Raw genomic sequence first — 20,389 nt, 5'->3', positions numbered from 1 at the left:
ATTTTAGGGAAAATTTTTTAAGAGTACCCTAAACTTTGGGGGTTGTATTAATTCAGTCCTCGAACTTCAAAACATGTCTCTATAGTATCCAAAACTTTCAAATTGTGTCTAATAGGTTCCTACCATTAGTCAACACCGTCACATGACATTAGGTGTGCATTAAATAATTTCAAAATGGCAAATTTACCCTTTATGGTATTTTTCTAACCATTTTACCCATTTCGTCTAAGTGTTAAAAGAAGGAAAGGGGATGAAGGGTTATGAAATTGGACATGTGATCATCTAGTTATAGTTGATCATTGAACAGGGGGACTTGAACAGGGGAGCAAGAGCTTCAATAGTTGTTGGTGTCCGATTTCATAACCCTTTTCCCCTTTTCCTTCTTCTAAGGGTTTTTTCGTTTCCTCTTAACTCTTATATCTTAAGAGGAATCTTTTAACTTTAAGAGAAAAATCAGTTGTTTGTTTCCTCTTATCTCTTATCTCTCAAAGTGCAATCATACAACTTTTTGTTTTCCAATGATACTCCCAAAAAGACAAACAAAAGCTCTCATATATGTGGTCAAAATGGATATTTGATAATTTTCAGAATTTAGAATTCATAATTCAAAACAACATTCTCTGCATTCAGAGTTCAGAGGAAAGAAAAGTTCACCAATACCAATATACCTCTTATTGTAATTATTGCACTTTCAGATGTTAGACTTCAAAGAAAACAAATAGGCCCTAACATTCAAACGGAATGGGTAAAATGGTAAGAAAAATATCATAAAGGGTAATTTTGCCATTTTAAAATTATATAATGCACACCTAATGTTATGTGATGGCATGACTAACAGTCAACTAACGGTAAGGACCTAATGTTACCATAGAGACACATTTTAAAGTTTGGGGACTGACTTGATGATCAAGGTTTAAGCGCTATAGTTGTTTAGGAGGCTATACCAATGGTAAGATTCCATGCCAGTATTAAATACACGAGACCCACATTTTTTATGGTGGGGCCATGAATTTATTATTGGCGTATAACCTCATCATTGGTTTCACAGCCGGCTGAACAACTAAAGCATTCATTTAATCTGGTTTCTGACTTATTGTGTGCTGTTCGGTAATTTTCCCTTTATTTTAGGGTTTCTAGCATATAATGGCAACTTTTAGGGTTTAATATCAATAAAAGTAATATATTTAAAAAAATTCAAAAATAGGTTAACTTTTTAAAAATAATATCAATAAAGGGCAAAAATACAGTTCATCTTCTTCTTCTTGCCATTTGTTCACCAGAGCCGCTGTCTGCCACCGCCCGCCACCACCCACCATCGCCATTCACTGTCGCCTGTTGCCGCCTCCGCCTCTAGCAACGTTGTCGGAGGTGGCCGGAGGCAAAGGTGGGTGGAGGTGGCGGCATTAGACAGAGAAACCACCAGCACCGTCGCCGCCCACCTTTGCCTCCGGCCACCTCCGACAACGTTGTCGGAGGCGGAGGCGGTGATGGGCGGCAGTGGATGGCGGTGGCAAGCGGCGGCTCTAGTGAACAAATGGCAAGAAGAAGATGAACAATATTTTTGCCCTTTATTGATATTATTTTTAAAAAGGTAATCTATTTTTAAAATTTTTTTAAATATATTACTTTTATTGATATTAAACCCCCAAAGTTGCCCTTATATCCTATTACCCTTTATTTTACCCACACTCATGATTAGGTGTCACTCACCAAAGTTTTTCCGAACACTCACTTTTTGATGTGGTGCAAATATGTATGGACACGCTGTGATTTTTTGGCAAGTTCAACGCAGAGGAACCTAATGCCCTAACTCGCCCTTTCTTCACCTTTTCTTTATTCTCTAAACAGACACCTCGCCCAAACTCTTTTCTCTTGCAAAGCTCGTAGCAGATTGCAGAACAGCACAAGTAGACGCCGGCTCTCTCTCCCTTTCTCCTTTTCGGCTCTATTGCAACGTTCAGAGACGATTACACAGAAGTTCGTGCAATACCCAGAGGTTTCTCTGCAAGGGAGGTAAATACTACATTGTACTTTCTTCTTCTAAACTGAGATTGATTCTTCCTGTTTATATGAATATCTACTTTATGAGGGAGGTGAGTACTTATATGTATTCTTCTTCTTCCTCTTCTTTCTTTCCCTTTTTGTACTCTATACGAAAGTCGAAAATTTTCTCTGTTCTTAGTTCCAGTTACTGGGTTTCCGAGTTTGAATTGTTTGTAACAGGGAAAACCAAGAAATACGGCAGCCCGCGTACCACTACCACCTTTAGCACTAGTTTCTGGTAAGACAAATCCTGGTCTTGTGAAAGAGTCATGGATGATAGATCTTTGAATCTAACCACGAGTTTCATTGACCAGATAGTGGTAAGGACTTCTCCCTCCCTCCTTTTCTCCCTCTCTCTCCTGAATGTACAATGCTTCATGTGCAACTATTGGCTCCTTAAGCTCTCTGTACGATCAGTACTCAGTACCTAAATCAATTTTTTCTACTTTATTCTGTTACCGCTTTTTTTAGGTACCGGGAGATGTGGTTCTTGATCTATCAAGCATGTCTAACCAAACCATCAAGTTGGGTGGAGGATTGCGTCAGGTGCGTATAGGGCTTCCTTTCCCGGTTTCTCTCTAGAAAAGTTTGACAACCTTCCCAACCCCCTTCTCCCGATGTGAATTTGTATGATTTCCTTTGATCTTATTAAACTCATGCCAGAAGGTAAGAAAGCAATCCATGAAATTCAGCTTGCTATAGTTGATTCCCCTTTTTTCCTGGAAGCCAAGTGTGTATTGGTTAATAAGTTGGTGGTGAACGCTTTCTTCACATATTACTGAACTTTTGGATTCGATGGTGATCAATTATGGATTTTGATGACTTTTTAACTTTGATTAAGTTACTTTAAGCTTCAATTAGCTACTTACTTTAACGATGACTGGTAATGGTTTACATTGGTGGGCTTGGACATTAATACATTTCTAAGTAAAATCTATAAAGCAGTATCTGTAGGGGGCAAGTGGAAATTTAGTTATGCACATTTTCTCATTTTCGTCATGCTCATATATCTGAAAAAATATAACATTTGACAACTACTATACGTGGTAAACCATAATGTGTGCAATGTGCATTTAAGTTTCATCACATAATGAGGTGTTATATTGTCTGATGTGTTTATTCAATGTTTTATCTACATAATACAGTTCTACTCAGTATAGAATGTATCTTATGTTGAGGCTCACTGACTTAACACCTTTATACCTGTCACAACTTATTATGGCCCTTAATATAAGCACTTAGGTATGCTGCAATCATTTTGTGAAATTATACTAAATGCATAATGTTTTTTCTACTTCTTATCAATCTTATTTAAAGGATATTTTGTTTGGTCTTACACCTGAAACTGGTCAAATCCAGTTTACAGGTTTGTGGCATTCACTTGCATAGATCATGGATCCTTACCCATTTGGTCATGGTGAGGGCTTTGCAATTACATTGATGCTGCAATTGGGTCTGAAGCCATGAGAATTAGCTGATATTTGTTGTGTCAAGTTTGTTTGTTTCTCCTAGTGGCATTATTTCTTTATCCATTCCCAACTTCAATAACCATTGGACCATTATAATTAGAAAATTCAACTTGTATTGTGATGGAGGTTGGCTTTTTTTCCATATTGTGTGTGCGCTCAGGAGGATGCCAATTTCTTTAGTGAAAGCAAAAAAATGAACCTATCACAACTAAGATCAGGATATTCTCATGGCAATATGGATGGCGACATTCTTTGCACTGCATAACTAGCTAGTAGTTTGATCTGGAACAAGAAATTGCTTTAAGAAAATAAAAACAAGAAAATACAGTCATTGCATCACAAGCAGGGAGCTTCTAGCATGGGACTTGTGGAATACCTCTGATAATGATATTCCTAAGGTAATGCTATTTGTTGTAAATGCTGAAGAATGGATTCCTTTTGGAGAACAAAGGTGTTGTGTTCATTCAACTTGAACTCATGTTTCTTGAGGTGTTCAGTTTGATGTTCAGAAAATTGTAATTATTGTGAATTATGAGGGGTTTAAATCAAAGTGAAGTATGAATATAATCATAAATCATAAGACTTTTCTGTTCTTAAGATAATGTTTCGAATGTAAAAAATACAAAATTGAAAAAGGAAGAGAAAAATTTTCCTCTTATTTCCAGCCTACAATCATCTTCTAAATATTATTTTTTTTGATATCTTCTGAAGGGCTACACAATGGGGGGTAGCCCATCCCCCAACCTGTAACCCCCCACCCCAGGCGCAGGCGGGATTCGGATCGAAGTCTCCGCTATGACCAGCAGGAGACCAATCAGCTGATTGGCACCTTGCCATCTTCTAAATATTATTACCAACATCATGATTGGTGGATGGTATAATTGAGTTCAACTTCATACTTAAAATCCAATATATGCAACTTCTTGCAACTCATCAATTGATAAAAAATAAACTAAAAGTGGTGCAAGTGCAACTGATGTTATCATCTAAGTCTAGTTCTTACAAGGTCAAAACGATTAACAACCGGCATTTCTAATTCCATCATTATCAGAAGACAAAAGGACATGCAATTGAAATAAAATAGAACATAACAAGATAAAATAAAAGATCAAGACTCTGTGAAAATATTGATAAATCATACTATAAAGTTATAACTTTTATTGGGCTCTTTGCCATTTTAAAGTATAAGCTAAAAACCATAAAATGATCGTGTGTGTGTTTTGCTATATTAGAATATTATTGTTTGATTGGAAGATATTTTGGTAAGATGGAGTATGTATGATGGCTTCAAATTTTCTGGTCCTATTGGCAGTATAAATTTTCTGTTTCTATTGGTAGTCTGTTTTTCATCATATGGATTACAAATTGGTAGTTTTTTTTGGGTGCTTGTAGTCTGTATGAAGACTTGCTTTAAATTTTCTGGTCCTATGGGCGGTCTGTTTTTCATCCTATGGATTACGAATTGGTAGTTTTTTATTTTTTTGTGTGCGTGACAGCTTATCTTTTACCATTGTTTCTTTGCATGGGTATTAGAATCATTTGTATTCATTAGGGTGCCTTGATTTGCAGGACTGTGACACCATTTCTGTGATGAAGGCTGGGAAGCTAAAGTTCTCAAAACCAAACAAGTATTGGGTTGAAAGTTCCCAGAAGAGGGTGGGTAGAAATATTTTACTTTATACCTACCTTTCCATTTCACAATTGAAGTTGCTTTAGGTTTTCATTTTTTGATGAGTTGTTTTAGGTTTTCTTGTCATTTTAATGCAACCATATATGTTGGCTGTATGCCATGCAAACAACAAAATAAATTCTCCTTTTGATAAAGGTTGGGAGGCCTGTATATCATTTCTCAAGAATAATAAGGGATTACTAGGCTTTTAGTTTTTCGGGATACTCAATTTTGTTTGTAGTCTTAACTAGGATTATGGATCTTACTATTTTATTTTGAAGTCCATATTGAATGTTTAAGTATATATCTTTGAAGCAATAACCTACCTCCTAAGCTTTTGGATGATAAAATATATTTCTTCATTCTTGCTTAAATTTTATCCTTTTGCAATCTAATATTATAATTTATTTGGTTGTTATGTTCTACAGTATGTACCCTGTGTGGAGGACACAATTCTTGGTACTGTGGTAGACTCAAAGGCAGATGTAAGCTTCCTTTTTCTTTCCCCACTTGATGACATGAATGCCAAATTGGAAGCAATGGAGCTGCATGTTAATATTCTGAGAATTTTTGTTTGACTTATTTTATGAGTTAGAGAACTATTCCAAGGACTTATATAGGATATTATACAAGACCAATGCTATTTTCTGCATGCTCTTTCAGCCTAAAAGTGACATTGCTCTTTCTGCACTCAATGAAAATGAGTAGTATGAAAATATGAGTTGATTTACTACCTAATAGTGGCAAATTTATAAATACAAAGATACAAATTTAATGACAATTTCTTTTTAAGGAATTTCATAAAAAAACTTTACATGGTACAAAGAAAATTTATTTTCTGTTTCTACTTTCTTTGGATTCCGATGTAGTATCAAAGTACCCCTTTAGAAGAGATGCCATCTTGTAAGAGACATTGGCCATGGTTGAGAAGCATCCATTGGAGAATTCATCTTAGCCTTAGGCCCTTTGTCTTAGATAGACTAATGTTACAGGGTTTTCTCTTGATACAAAACATAACATAGAAGGTGATTCCAAGGCTCTCTGCCTTTCATTCATCAAAAAAATTCTCTTATATTTCAGAACCCCTTCTTGAAAACATCTGGTACTGGTTTCTCCAAAGAATATTTAAAGCTTGGTAGAAGTTAGGGTGAATGTTAGGAGACAAAAAAAGTTGTCCACAGATGTTTGCTACTTTGATGTGCTAGGCTGGTAGCCTTGTGGGTTATTGAGGAAGAAAGTGAAAAGAGCATACTTTTTTGGTACATAATTACATTTTGGATATGACACTGACCAGAATGGAATGGCAAAACAGGATTCAGGTAGCCAACTCCATATGGTTGGGATAAGGCATAGATGATGATGATTCAATTCCATTCAAGGTTTTATTTGGGGATCTCAGCTTACTGTCCACCCCTATCCTGATTGCACATATTTTGGATGATATTGATATTTAAATTGATCTTTGGATCACTTACTTTTCCAGGTAGCACCTATTGAGTGGTAGGTCCTCTGTTAGGATGGTGGCAATTGGCAAGTTATAGGGCCCCACCCCAAGTGGTTACAAGTCTTGTGTCCCTGGACCCAAACTTTTGTCTTTGGTTTATTTATTTGATTTTTGATGAGGTAAAGTAAATTTTTATTAATAAAAAAGAATGGTATACATGTATGTCAGTTCACTGTGCAAAAAGATTTTGCACATATGCACCCTTAAACCCCCAAAAAAGTCACTGTCAAAAAAGATGAAGATAAAACTTCCTCTTTGAAAAGTATGTTATCACTTTAACCAGCCTCTGAGATCATCAACTATTAGGTTTATCAGCTTTTCTTCTTGATAGTGTCTTGCTCAAAAGTCCTATTTTTTTCACCCCAAATAGCCCACAACACAGCTAGAGGTACTGCTGACCATAGGATCCTTCCTTGCACATTTTTCCAACTTTCCAGCTTTGTAAGAGAGATTTGACTGAGCTAAGATTTCACAGAAAAGGATTCAGATTTGGACCATTTCCAGTATCTTTGGTCAGGGAGCTGTGTTTCCAAACTTAGGTTCTGCAATCTGGATAGCAAATCTGCAACATGGGGCACCTCCTAGTCATTGATTTCCTTCTAAATGATGGTGACCAGACCATTGTGTCTTCAACTGTGACATAAGAAGCAGCCACTGTGGCGTCTTTATTGGAAGCCATTGAGAACAACTCTGGATAGGCATCCTTTAGGGTAAATCAGTACACCAATTGTCTTTCCAGAATTTCAGTCTATTCCCTGCCCCTACCTTATATTTAATTCCTTTTAGGAAATGAGGATAAGCTTTGTAGACCCCTCTCCGCACTCCCCAGCCATATGGGCAGGTAGATTCAACTGCATCCCAACCATTGTTCTAAGTGCCATATTTTTGAGAAGTGATACATACCAAAGTTCGTTTGGTTCACTGAAGAACCTCCAGAACCACCTACCCAAGGGAGCCAAATTGAAAAGCTTTATTTTTTTGATACCCTAGCTGTCTTGTTTGACTGGTTTTCAAATCTGATCCCAACTTACCAGATGGTACTTTGAGAATCCTTCCACCCAATCCTTAAAAAGTCTCTCATGACTTTTTCAATTGTCAAGGCTATCTGGTGGAATGGGGAAGAGAGACATGTAATAAACTGGAATGCTGGCCAATACACTCTTTGTCAAGGTCAGTTTACCTCCTTTTGGTAAATATCTTGCTTTCTAGAAGGCTACTTTGTTGCTTACCCTCTCTATTATTGGGGCCCAAATGCTTTCATTTGGCCCTTAATGGCAAACCCAAGTGTTTGGAAGGTAAGGAGCCAGTTTTACAACCCAACAGACCTGCCAGGTCATGCAAATTTTCCACTTCCCCAACTGCCATTGTTTTGCTTTTAGGAAGGTTAACCTTCAAGCCTGATACCACCTCAAACCAGCATAGTAAGTATCTTAGGCAAACCACTTGTTCTGCTTTAGCTTCACAGAAAAATAGTGTTGCCTGCAAATTGGAGTAGGGGAATTCCTCCACCATTCCTTCCAGCCTCAAAGCCTTCTAGACATTCACCTTCTATGGCTCTAGCAGTCATCTTACTTATCCCTTCCATCACCATGAGGAACAACAGTGGGGAAAGAGGGTCAGCTTGTCTAAGGCCCCTAGAGCTTTTGAAATTGCCTTTTCATTTGTAGGTTCATTTAAAAGGATTGAAAACCTGGTAGTGGTGACACATACCTTCATCCAGTTTCTCAATTTTTGTCCAAAGTGCATCTTATACACCATGTAGTTTAAGAAAGCCCAATTCATATGATCATAGGCTTTCTCTAGAACAATTTTGCAGACTAAACCCCTCTTAATATTGCTTCTTCTAGAGTCAATTAACTTTTTCGTTATCAAGACTCCATCTTGAATGTGTTTATTGTGGACTAAAGCTCCTTGAGAGACAGATAATTGAACCCATCACCATTCTCAGCCTAGAGAATGGTGATGATAATAATTAAATATTTCCATCAATGCCTATTTAAGCTTTCAAGCTATTATACATAGTTGTTTGTTATTGTTTTTCAGTCTAAAGTATAAATGTATAATGTGCTTTTAGTATTCCTTGAAAAACATTTCATATACGAATCCCATGTTTTTTTCCAATGTTCAGAGCAGGGTTTGAAGTATCAATACACCCAGATGTATTGGCAGGGGTGTATCAATACTTTCTAACTCATGCTTTTTTATTTTTTTTAGTTTTTTTTTCAAAATTTCATTTTTACACATTTTTTTACTATTTAATCAATAAAAATATTGGTTTGCTGAAAATACCTTTAAATAGGTGTATTAGAAACCCGAAGATATGATACAATATGCCTGATATGGGGCATATCATCTCGGTACTTTCAACCTTGGTTCAGAGAACCGACCCAGAGGCTGAACCATTTTTTCCTCTGGGTCACAGACCACGGGCTCATCACCTAGGTCAAATTGGTCAACCTGTGAAATGGCACCCTATAGATGTATAATATAATATATAACCTATATGTAATATATAATATAATACATTATATTATATTATGATGGCATAGTTTCTTATGAGGACTTGAATTTCCCACAGAAAATTTGGAAAATATTGATACATCACAAAAATCCTTCTTATGGGGTAATAATAGAAAGAAAAAAATCCTTATCTCTTTTTTTTTATTGGAAACTGTAACTTTCATTAATGATATCAAATAAACATCTTGCACTGTTAACCACTCAGACAGAGTGTTGACCCCAAAATAACATCAAGAATTACAGTACAACCCAAAAGAAGTTTTCCCTGAAGGTCCCCTGTTTTGCCAAGCTATCTGCCACTGAGTTTGCTGATCTCCTTACCCATTTGAATGTTACTCCACTTCCCTTGCCAAGCAGATCATTTCCCTTATTTGCTGTATAAACTTCCATACACCCAACTTCTTTGTTTGTAGCCACCCTATTAACAATTTGGAGTCCCCTTCCACCTCCAAGTTCTGAAATCACTATTGCTTAGCAAATCTCAGGCCTTGTAGGAGAGCCAAGATTTCAGCTCTCATAGTCTCCCACTCCTATGGGACCAGAGTATAGTGCCGCCATTCTGCCCTCCCCATCCCTAAAGACTCCCCCAACTCCTGAGGGTCATGGGTTACCCATGGAGCTTCCATCAAAATTTAATTTTACCCTTTGTTGTGCTGCAGGTGTCCAAACGGTAACTTTCATTAATGATATCAAATAAACATCTTGCACTGTTAACCACTCAGACAAAGAGTGTTGACCCCAAAATAACATCAAGAATTACAGTACAGCCCAAAAGAAGTTTTCCCTGAAGGTCCCCTGTTTTGCCAAGCTATCTGCCACTGAGTTTGCTGATCTCCTTACCCATTTGAATGTTACTCCATTTCCCTTACCAAGCAGATTATTTCCCTTATTTTCTGTCTAAACTTCCATACACCCAACTTCTTTGTTTGTAGCCACCCTATTAACAACTTAGAGTCCCCTTCCACCTCCAAGTTCTGAAATCACTATTGCTTAGCAAATCTAGGCCTTGTAGGAGAGCCAAAATTTCAGCTCTCATAGTCTCCCACTCCTATGGGACCAGAGTATAGTGCCACCATTCTGCCTCCCCATCCCTAAAGACTCTCCCAGCTCCTGAGGGTCTTGGGTTACCCATGGAGCTTCCATCAAAATTTAATTTTACCCTTTGTTGTGCTGTAGGTGTCCGAGGTTGAAGGACAAGCTGTTTAGTTGAAGAGTTTGCCACTGTTGACCATCCCCTTTGTATATCATCCACTGAAAAGTCTTTAAATAAGTCACTTACTTTCAGCCAATGTATGACTTTAATGGCTACACAGTCAATGATTTGTTCTGTTGATCTTTGTGCTCATTGGAATATTCTGTTATTCCTCTCTTCCCATAAGGACCAAAGAATGGCTGCTCTTGTTGCCCTCCACATCACTCTTCCCCTTTTCTTTGATAGTAGGAAGAAGCTTGGGTTGAAAAGACTTGTCACATTTGGGGGAGAAGTCCATCTGCAGCCAAATAAGGAAGAAAACCAATTCCACACACAAGAAGCAAAGGGACAAGAAAGTAAAAGATGTGTAACTGTCTCACCATTTCCCAAACAAAGGCAACAAACATGAGGGGAGAGGCAATGATTCGGCCTTTTTTGTAAATTATCCAGAGTATTAATTTTCTGGAGCACCACCTCCCAACAAAAGGCTCTTATTTTTGGGGGTGCAGGACTACACCAGACTTCCTTTGTAGGAAAGGAGCCTCCTGGGTACAAGGAACGAAGGAGGGCGGAGAAAAAAGAGGCACAGGTATAGGAGCTAGAGGGGGACTATGACTAGATCCTGCTGTCCTGGCAAGAGAGGTCCAGGAATGCAGTATTAAGAAGGGAGATTAGTTCATCTACTAAGCCCATTTCATGTTCCCTTAACCCTCTCCTTAATCCTAGATCCCAAGAGTTTTCATTAACAAGCATTGAAGAAATCACTCTCTCTTTGTTGAGGGACAAAGAAAAAATAGGTGGAAATCTGTCTTTGAGAGGAATGTCCCCAAGTCAGATATCCTCCCAGAAATGAATTTTGTTACCCATACAAGCATCATGCCTGACCGGCTAAAGGAAAGAATGTAGCAAATTGTGAATTCCTTTCCAAGGAGAAGCCCTTGTTGCCCTAGGATCAAGACCAGCGTCCCATCCATTGTCTGTCATGCCATGAAGGCTTACAATTACCTTATGCCATAAGTTCTCTTGTTCCAAAGGAAACCTCCATAGCCATTTACCCAGCAGTGCCATGTTCTTAAGTTTGATGTTTCCTATCCCTAGGCCTCCACTATCCCTACTACTTGATACCACCTCCCACTTTACCAAATGATCCTTTTTTGTATCCCTTGGCTCCCACAAGAAGTCTCTCATCAGTTTCTCTGGTTTATTGCCCACTTTTAAGGGGATCCTAAAGGTTGAGAGGTAATAGATTGGAAAATTAGTCGATGTTGACTTTATTAGGTTATTCTACCCCCTAGAGATATGTAGTTTCTCTTCCAGCCAGCAAGCCTTTTTGTGAATCTTTCCACTATTGGATCCCATAAACTAACAAAAGTCGGGTTCCCCCCAAGGGTAGACCAAGGTACTGTAGAGGCCACTCACCTACTTCACATCGCAACAAACTAGCTAGGCTTTCAACGTTTCCTCTCTCCTTACTTAACCCTACTACACAACTTTTGCTCCGGTTTACTTTGAGGTTGGAGATCTTTTCAAAAAGGATACCATCCTTTGTAAATTTGTCATTTCCTCCCTTTCTCCTTCGCAAAAGATTAGAATATCATCTGCAAATTGTAAATGGGTAACCATCACATTACTCCCCCCAATTCTCCAACCTCGTATCAAATTGTTGGCATCAGCCCTTGAGATCAACTCACTAAACACATCTGCTATTAGAGTGAAGAGGAAGGGGGAAAGGGGGTCACCTTGTCGAAGGCCCCTTTTAGCTAGAAAGAAATCTCTGGCAACTCCGTTAACCAAAATGGAATAATGATAGGAGGAAATACAACCCCTTATCCATTTGCACCATTTCGCTCCAAAACCTCTCAACCTTAACACTTCTAGAAGGAAATCCAAATCCACCAAGTCACAGGCTTTCTCCAGGTCCAATTTGCAAACTAGCCCTTTTTCCTTTCTCTGTTTTTTAAACTCTGCACACTCATTTGGAATAAGGACTTGGTTTATTATTTGTCTTCCAAACACAACAGCCCCTTGATTTGGAGAGATTAAATATGGAAGAACTTTTTTAATCCTCTCAGCTTACACCTTGGAGACAATTTTATACATGCTACCCACAAGGCTTATGGGTCTAAAATCTTAGGGATCAAAGTGATAAAGGTGGCATTTGCCCCCGAGTTGAATTTTTCCCTCTCAAAGGATTCAGCAAAAACTTCCACTAAATCAACACCCACAATTTCCCAGCAATCTTGAAAAAAAGCCATCGTAAAACCATCTAGGCCCGGGGCTTTGGATCTTTCCATAGAGAATATAGCTTCTTTTATTTCTTGGACTTCAAAAATCCTTATCTCTTTGTAATTGGAGAAGTCTTTACGTCCCCTATAATTGAGGTGGTTGGGGTCTTAAAAAATGGATTGGCTTAACCAAACTTCCATTTTGAAACTTGGTTGGGAAGTTCTAAAATGAGCCCAATAACTTTTGGGTCCAAAGTGGTAAAGAAGTATCTATTGCATAACAAAATTTGGGAAGTTAAACCGAAAAAGGGTGTTCTTGGGATTGGAGAGTTATCTTAAATCAAAGAGACTTGATAACGAAAGGTTTAGGCATCAAAATTGGTAATGGTAGAAAGATTAATTTCTGGTTTGATGTCTGGGAATGACAGACCTATAAGTATAAGCAAGATGATTAATGCAGATTTGCCCACTAATGTTAGTATGATGGTGTCTGATGTCATTGATCTTATTTTGAGAACTTGGAATGAAATGAAAATTCTTAACTTTGTTCCAGAAAGTGGTTTGAAGAGGATTAAGACAAAAGGCGATTTCCATTCCCTTGGAAGATAAAGAGGATGAAGTTGTGTGGAGGTTTAACCTAAAGGGGTGTTTTATGGTTAGGTCAGACTATTGACTGATCACAAATGAGCATGGTTTTGATAACTCTATTTTGAGTGCAAAAAAGAAAATCTGGTCCTTGTGTCCCCTCCCCCAAAGTTAAATTTTTTGAGCTTTCTTCTTAAGAAAAAGATCCCAACCTAACTTTTCCTAAAAAATAGGGGAATGGATATTAATATACAGATACAGTGTTACATGATCATATTTTCTTTAATTGTCGTGTTGCCAAACAAATTTGGATGGTACTTGACTCTAGAGTTCCCATGCCAGAGATGTTCAATTCAAATTTGTTAGATTGGTGGCCTAACCTTTGCCTCCACTGTGTTAATGGGAGTTAAACCCAAATCCCTGTCACTGTAGGGGTGAGATTGCTGATCCTAGGAGAAAGAAGTGGATTGGAGTCAAATGGTGAGCTCCAAGAGGTGTTATTAAAATAAATTTTGAATGCTTCTATGAAACAAAATGGGGCTTGTGCAATTGGTGGGCTTGCACGGGATACCAACAAAAAAGTTTTAAGTTTCTTGTTTCTTTTGCTGGTCTTTGGGTTTAACTTCCATTAACATAGTGGAGGCGTGGGCTGCATTTGAAGCTCATCAATTGGCTGTTAGATTTGGGAGTTCAACAATCATCATCAAGGGAGATTCTAAGTTGGTTGTGGATTGCTTGAAAGGCACTGTCACCCCCCCTCACAGTATCAGTAAAATTATTGGGTGCTGCTTCAGAAGATATAGTTTGAATGTGCAATATTCTCATACTTATGGAAGCGAAAATGGCCGCTGACTGGTTGGCTAATATCGGGCGTTCTGATAGTGGTTTGTTTGGTATTAGTTCAGACAGGATGTTTGATTAAACATTTGCTTTGCTGATTGCTGGGGAAAGGCTACCCCCAAGCTTGTGTAGCCCATCTTTGTTTCTCTCCTCTATTACCAAAAAAAATATAATGTATATGTAATCTGCATAATTATATAATATACATAATATTATTAACTATATACATATATTAAAAGTATTTAATTATGTTCTTCATATAACATATATATTATTTAATTTTAATTTTTATACTAAATTAAGATTTGAGGCCAAAAAAGGTGTTTTTTGGCAAAATAGTGGGGCAAGGCACCTTGGAACATATACATTTTGAAAAGTTACCCAAAATAAAGAAAAAGATCACCCCAATCCAACCACCAAGTACAAAGTTATGACCTCCGGAAGTTTTTATTTATTTATTTTTTTCAAGATGAAAAATTTTATTAAAACAAAAAGAAGATACAAGGAAAGGTGATAATCAACCACCCGAGGAGAAAGAAACAAACAAGAAAACACCCAACACCCAACAAGGTGAAATGAGAACCAGCCAGCCCAAACCAGCCCACTCATGGCCAATCCCTTAAAACCAAATCCCTTACAAACTACATATAAATGATACAAAAAAGGTCAAGAAACTCCGATCTTTATAGCACAAAAACTGATGCCCTTACAGACCCCAAACACCCACACTTGGCACCTGACAAAAGACCCAAAAACAAAAACCCAACCCCTAATCGACTCCGACTCAATCAGTCTTCTGGTTCGAATTTTGGATGCAAACTTCTTGTTGTCTTCTGACTACACTTTTATGTTTTCTCACTATCTTGTTAGGCCCAATGCCAAACGGAGAACCATTTATCCTTGCAAATACCTTTGACACTGCTGTCTACTGTTGACTTTTCCTATTCTTCTTAGATCTGCATCTTCTAGCTGTAGTTAAGGTTCCCTTAGCTTTTTTCAAATTTCCGGCAAGTTTGTGGCCTCTATCTGACCCCTTCACCCCCTCCAATTCTTCTTCCTTCTCCTTGATTCCATTCTTGCATCCTCCAATCGGCCCTTTCATCCCTTGAATTACTGAATTACTTGAGTTACAGTCAACCACTGGCTCCTCTTTATTATCATTCTCCCCATTTCTTTCTTCCACGGACCTAAATGCTTCCTTCACAAACTCCTCCCCACCTAAGAGGAACAAGCCCAGAATTCTGTTGACTTCCACTTATTTATCACTTTTTCAATGTCATAATTCTTCTCTATCTTAAGAACTTGGTTATCCCCAGAGCCCTCCCCTAAGTCCACTTTTTCCCCTCCCCGTTCTCTGTTTTCTTCTAAAGGAAAAGTTCTATATCTCTTCCTTTTACAAGTATTAACCCCACCCCAATTCTTTCTTCCTACACCCTCGTTTCCCCCTCCCCCATTCCCTGCTTCTTTCTCCCCTTCTTTCTCCTCTACAACGCCATTATCCCCTTTTCCTCCTCTGTCTCCTCTTGACTCTTCCTCTTCTCTTATTTCCTTTGTCTCTTCAACCCCACTAATCGCATCTCCTTGAACACTCTCCTCTTCCTAAACTCTAGCTTCATCTCTTTCCGCCACAGTCCTAATCGCCTTTTTGCTCTTCCCTTCCTCTGTCGCTTCTTTTTGCTCCTCCAGATCTTCCTCCGGAAGTTTTCATATACATTGAAATTTATATGAATAAAAAACAGGCCAGTTTTATGAAACCGGGACTGGTCCACTGGTCCCTGGTTGAAATGGCTGATTGGGCAGTTATGGTCAGTTTTTCTTACCCCTAGTTTTTAGAGCCTAACCAACCCGGCCTGTGTATCCGTTCATGGATTTTCCAGTTGGAACAGCCACTCCAATCCAGTTCTTTGAACACCGGTTTTTTCTTATGCTTTCTCAATTTTCCCCAATTTCTTTGGGTCTTGAGTGGAACATATGGCACAATACCTCTGAGATGCTAGTGCCATGTAGTTCAAATATACTGGGTTCATTGGATTCTCCAGTCTTATTTTAATTGTACTAAAGCCACACTAGAAAAATCATATTCAAGAATATCATGAAGTTCTGTACTTGGTTTTACATCTTTGTTACTCTATGATAGTGAAACAAGCAATATTCTTAGATATTCACTTTCTCTTACCTATTTAATGTGCTTGTTCAACTTACTTGATGGATCAAAGTCGTTCTTTACTTCTTTTTCTTCCAATTTGTAAATGTCATCGACATATCAACTGCATGTCTGAGGTGTTAACTAGAGGGTGATAAAATTTGTTCTTTGTGTTCTTTCTATGTGCAGAACTTTCTTGTGGATATAAAAGGACCTACTTTGGCATTTTTACCTGTACTTGCCTTTGAGGGAGGAACGAGGAGAAACATACCAAAATATGAGGTATATCTTTGGTTATTCAGGTCATATTATGCCCATCAATAGAGAACCTAGGTTAAGCTTAAAAGAGATTCTCAATCTGTTCTAGTACTTGTTTTATGGTGGATGGTATCTCAACTTGTACGTGCATAGAAAAAAAAGGGATGCTTTTATTTTGCTCATATCTCATGTCAATGCCATACTTCATCATTGCATTGTTAAACACTTAAACTCCTTTAGCACTGACGGAGTCTAACTAGCAAAAAATCCTCTCTAATTCATAATCAACTCTTTTTTCTTTATGTCACTCATGATCATCTTGTTGATTTTTTTGTCTACCATGCTCATTATCTTTCTTTCCCTTCTTAATGGTCCATGATGACTTGCTAACTTTATAGAAAACACTAAATATTCTAATGACAATTAAGCAATCACATTTTTTGGGAGAACAAGGCCCAAATGAAAATGATGTTTAAAAGTATGAAAAGAAGATATCCATGGGTGATATTTGTGATACATGTTATCTCCCTACCCTGTAATACTGATAAAAGGGAAATATTCCGATTTAAAGTTGTATTACATTGGAGTTATGGCCAAGAAATTGTTGCAGCATTTTCGTTGTTTTGTTTTTTAACGTGCTTCACTGGCTTGTAATGTTTAGAGTTGTATTTCCCTTTCTTCTTCAACTCCAAATGGTCAAGTGTGAAATTATTCTACCCTTCATTGCAGGCAGGTACATTGCTCTATGTCCGAGTGGTCAAAGCAAATGCTGGCATGAATCCTGAGCTCTCATGCACTGATGGTATTCAATTTTATTTAGATCTCTTTTGTGTGTGTCCTGCTTTTCACAATAAATGCATATTTTTCCATTGTCAGCTTCATATCTCTGCTTTTCAAGACTATGGAATCTTCCATAAAAAAAGAAAAAGAAAAAATGCAATTTCACAATTGACAAGGAGTTCTTTTGCATCACAATCTAGTTCAACCATTTGCTGCATTGTTAATTGTTCTGAAAATCATTTTTTCTTGTTGATTTAATAGCCAGTGGGAAAGCAGCAGAGTTTGGTGTCTTGAAAGATGGCTATATGTTTGAAACATCAACTGGCCTCTCACGAATGTAATTTCTCATTGGCTTCAAAGTTATCATCTCACCAAACGGATTGTAGAGAAAGAATTTGACACTTTTTTTTTTCTTTTTTATTACTACTAGGTTGCTAAGCTCCCCTACATGTCCGGTTCTTGAAGCTCTGGGGAAAAAGCTATCATTTGAGATAGCTATCGGGCTAAATGGCCGAGTCTGGGTATGTTCTTTATTAACTTCGTGGGGGATATCTGTTCATGTGGAGAATTTGGATGGATCACATTAATACCTGAAGTCCCCATTATTGCCAACTGCCAGGACCATCTGGTTTGTGATTGGAGTCTTTTGGATTCAATGGATCCATATCAATTTATCGTTGTGAACAAAACATGCCCTTTTCTACATCTCATTAGAATCCTTGTTTCTATTTGTTATTTGAGCCCCACTATGGTACTGGTGCCTAAAAAAGTAATAACCAATCAACTGGAATTTATCAAAGTAGTAACCAATCAATTGTGTTTCATCCAATTTCGTGTGGGTTTCTGATTGGTTAAAACTTTTCAGATACCATACCTTTCCGGTACCATAGAAATTGCCTTTATTCTTGTGTCATATTTTCATTTAATTGCTAAAATTCATGACCACCTGTTGATGGGCAGGACGAGTCTATGGCAATTGGAAGGTGTCTTGTTGCAACCTTGAGATTGCCAGTTAAATTCGAGCTTTCCTATTCAAAGTAAAGATGCTTAACTAACCAACTCACTTTTGGAATTTTAGGTCAATGCTGCATCTCCGTCCACGGTTATCCTTGTCTCAAATGCAATCATGAACTCAGAATCTTTGAGCGGGGTGCAGCAAAGAATCATGGTGGAAAAACTTATGCAGAAATTTCAGTCTTCGAGTTGATAAGTTGGAAGTTGGTAAGCACCATCTCTCATCTCTTCTGGCCTTGCTTTGCTCTTCTTTCTAGAAACACAAGTATCTTCATACTGTCTTTTCCTTTCTGTCCTAGGATATGGTGGACGAATTAAACTACTGCAGTTTCCGTCTGAGTTTTATGGTATTATGGCCCTCTGTTATTTAGGCTCGAGTATTTGAATGCAAGATCTAACAATGGTTGGCATGTCGTTCTGTGCAACACTTGGGTTTAGCTACTCAGACTGAGAATAAAAGCTTCATTCATGTTACCCCCTTGCCATTTTCTTTCCTATTCTACAATTTTTAGTATCATTCTCTTTATATTTACTGAAGAGAGATTTTACAGTGTAGTTAACTTGTATATTATTTATTTATTTTTATCTAAAATGAAATTGTATCTTTGCAATCCACTGTTTCGTCTGTTTTTTTTTGTCTTTCGTCCACTTTGATTTCTTTTGTCTTTGTTTTCGACTTATTTTGGTAAAAGAGTGAAAAAAGTACTTGTATTGGTAAAATTGGGTCAAAAAGTGCGAATACAAATTTGTTGGGGTCTGCATTGATGTTTGGTTGTGATGAACACAAACACGAATTTTAAGATCGGAATCTACCTACCTATTATATATTGACCAACTTTGAATGAAAAGCTGGCATTCCATTTGAATGCAAAATTGTCGGGAAAAACAAATTTATTTTGATTTTCAGTACAAAAAGTATTGTTATCAAACAATTGCAAGAGCGAAACAGAGTACAAATTCACTTTGGTTTTACATTACATTTGCACTCTTGCAGCATAGGTACTTCGTAAGTTGGCGGGAGAACGACTGAGACATGTCTGTACGGTGGTTTTATTTATTTTGTAACGTTGGCTACTGCAAGAGTATGGGCCCGTAGGGAAGTGAAGGTCCACATTGACTTCTTCAGGTTATGTCACTCTCAGTCTCAAAGCTGGTAGCTACAATGACTCTCACGGACCACCGTTGAATACCAACACAGTAGACGGTACTCGACTACTCGTGCATGTGATGTTCCAAACGAGTTTATCAGGTGGACCACATTGGAGTTGGAATTGCTATAGTCCTAACCTAGCTAGTTAGGCATTGCTATAGGGTATAGATCCTCCTACCTCCAATGTGTTCTTAGCTCATTGCTCCTGTGGTAAAAGTAAAACACCATGGTCTCTAATAATACCCAGTCTTGATTTCCTCCTGCGTGGATGTGTCATGTGGGTGTGGCTTTTTCCCTTTCCACGCCATCAGCAAGGGTTAAGGTTGAATTTGAAAAAGAGAAAAAAACACATTAAAATAATTAAATATGGTGATAACCACTAAAGCGGGATTAAACATTTCTCACAAAGAAGAAGAAATTTTTGACATAAAGGGGGTATTTTTTTGGATTTTGAGAGGGAGAAAGTTGGTCAATGGGATTTTGATTTCTATTGACCAAGAAACCCATGTTTTTTTTTTCAGATTTATGTGGAGATCATGAAAAGTTTATTTTCTTGCTGATCACTAAAGTTGCTACTACTTGAATGGGATAGAAATGCCCCTTTTAATATTGAATTTTTATGGCTAAAATCATGGTTTTTAAAACCGACTCGGTGATCAAACTGGTCAGGGGTCCGGTTCAGTGGTTCATTGACCAAAATCAACGGTTGACAAAAAAAAAATAAAAAAATTAAAAGAAATTCAAAAAAAACAAAACGGTCAAAACCATTTGAATGGTTAACCGCTCGGTTCAGTGGTTCACTGACCAAAATCAACGGTTTTGGGGGGAAATCCGGTTTTTGGGGAAAATGGAACCGATCACCTGACCGATTCCCGGTTTTTCTGGTCCGATTGTCCAGTCTGGTCTGGTTTTGAAAACTATGGCTAAAATGACATGAGAAATAAAAAAAAAACATGGGTAAATGCACTTACTTGGGTAAATCTTTCCTGAGAAACAC

The 20,389-nt window shown here is 37.8% G+C and overlaps 1 protein-coding gene across 2 annotated transcripts; it reads left to right on the top strand.

Annotated features, from left to right (window-relative positions):
- The first annotated feature begins 1,835 nt into the window (after nucleotides 1–1,835).
- On the top strand, nucleotides 1,836–18,857 carry LOC104593200 (uncharacterized). 2 transcript variants are annotated; one of them, XM_010252959.3, is made up of 11 exons: nucleotides 1,836–2,013; nucleotides 2,224–2,363; nucleotides 2,515–2,589; nucleotides 5,082–5,168; nucleotides 5,610–5,666; nucleotides 16,380–16,472; nucleotides 17,178–17,250; nucleotides 17,490–17,565; nucleotides 17,659–17,749; nucleotides 18,307–18,449; nucleotides 18,542–18,857. In XM_010252959.3, exons 2-10 carry the CDS (start codon nucleotides 2,313–2,315, stop codon nucleotides 18,433–18,435), a joined length of 732 nt encoding a protein of 243 aa, XP_010251261.1. In that variant the 5' UTR covers nucleotides 1,836–2,013; nucleotides 2,224–2,312; the 3' UTR covers nucleotides 18,436–18,449; nucleotides 18,542–18,857. The 2 variants fall into 2 exon arrangements, with proteins under 2 accessions (XP_010251261.1, XP_010251262.1); XM_010252960.2 differs by lacking the exons at nucleotides 17,490–17,565; nucleotides 17,659–17,749.
- Nucleotides 18,858–20,389: the final 1,532 nt, after the last annotated feature.

This window comes from Nelumbo nucifera, chromosome 3, assembly GCF_055504915.1.
Source record: "Nelumbo nucifera cultivar China Antique chromosome 3, China Antique-T2T, whole genome shotgun sequence".
Lineage (NCBI taxonomy): Eukaryota > Viridiplantae > Streptophyta > Magnoliopsida > Proteales > Nelumbonaceae > Nelumbo > Nelumbo nucifera.
Note: the sequence above shows the minus strand (reverse complement) of the source record. Positions and strands in the feature narration are given on the sequence as shown.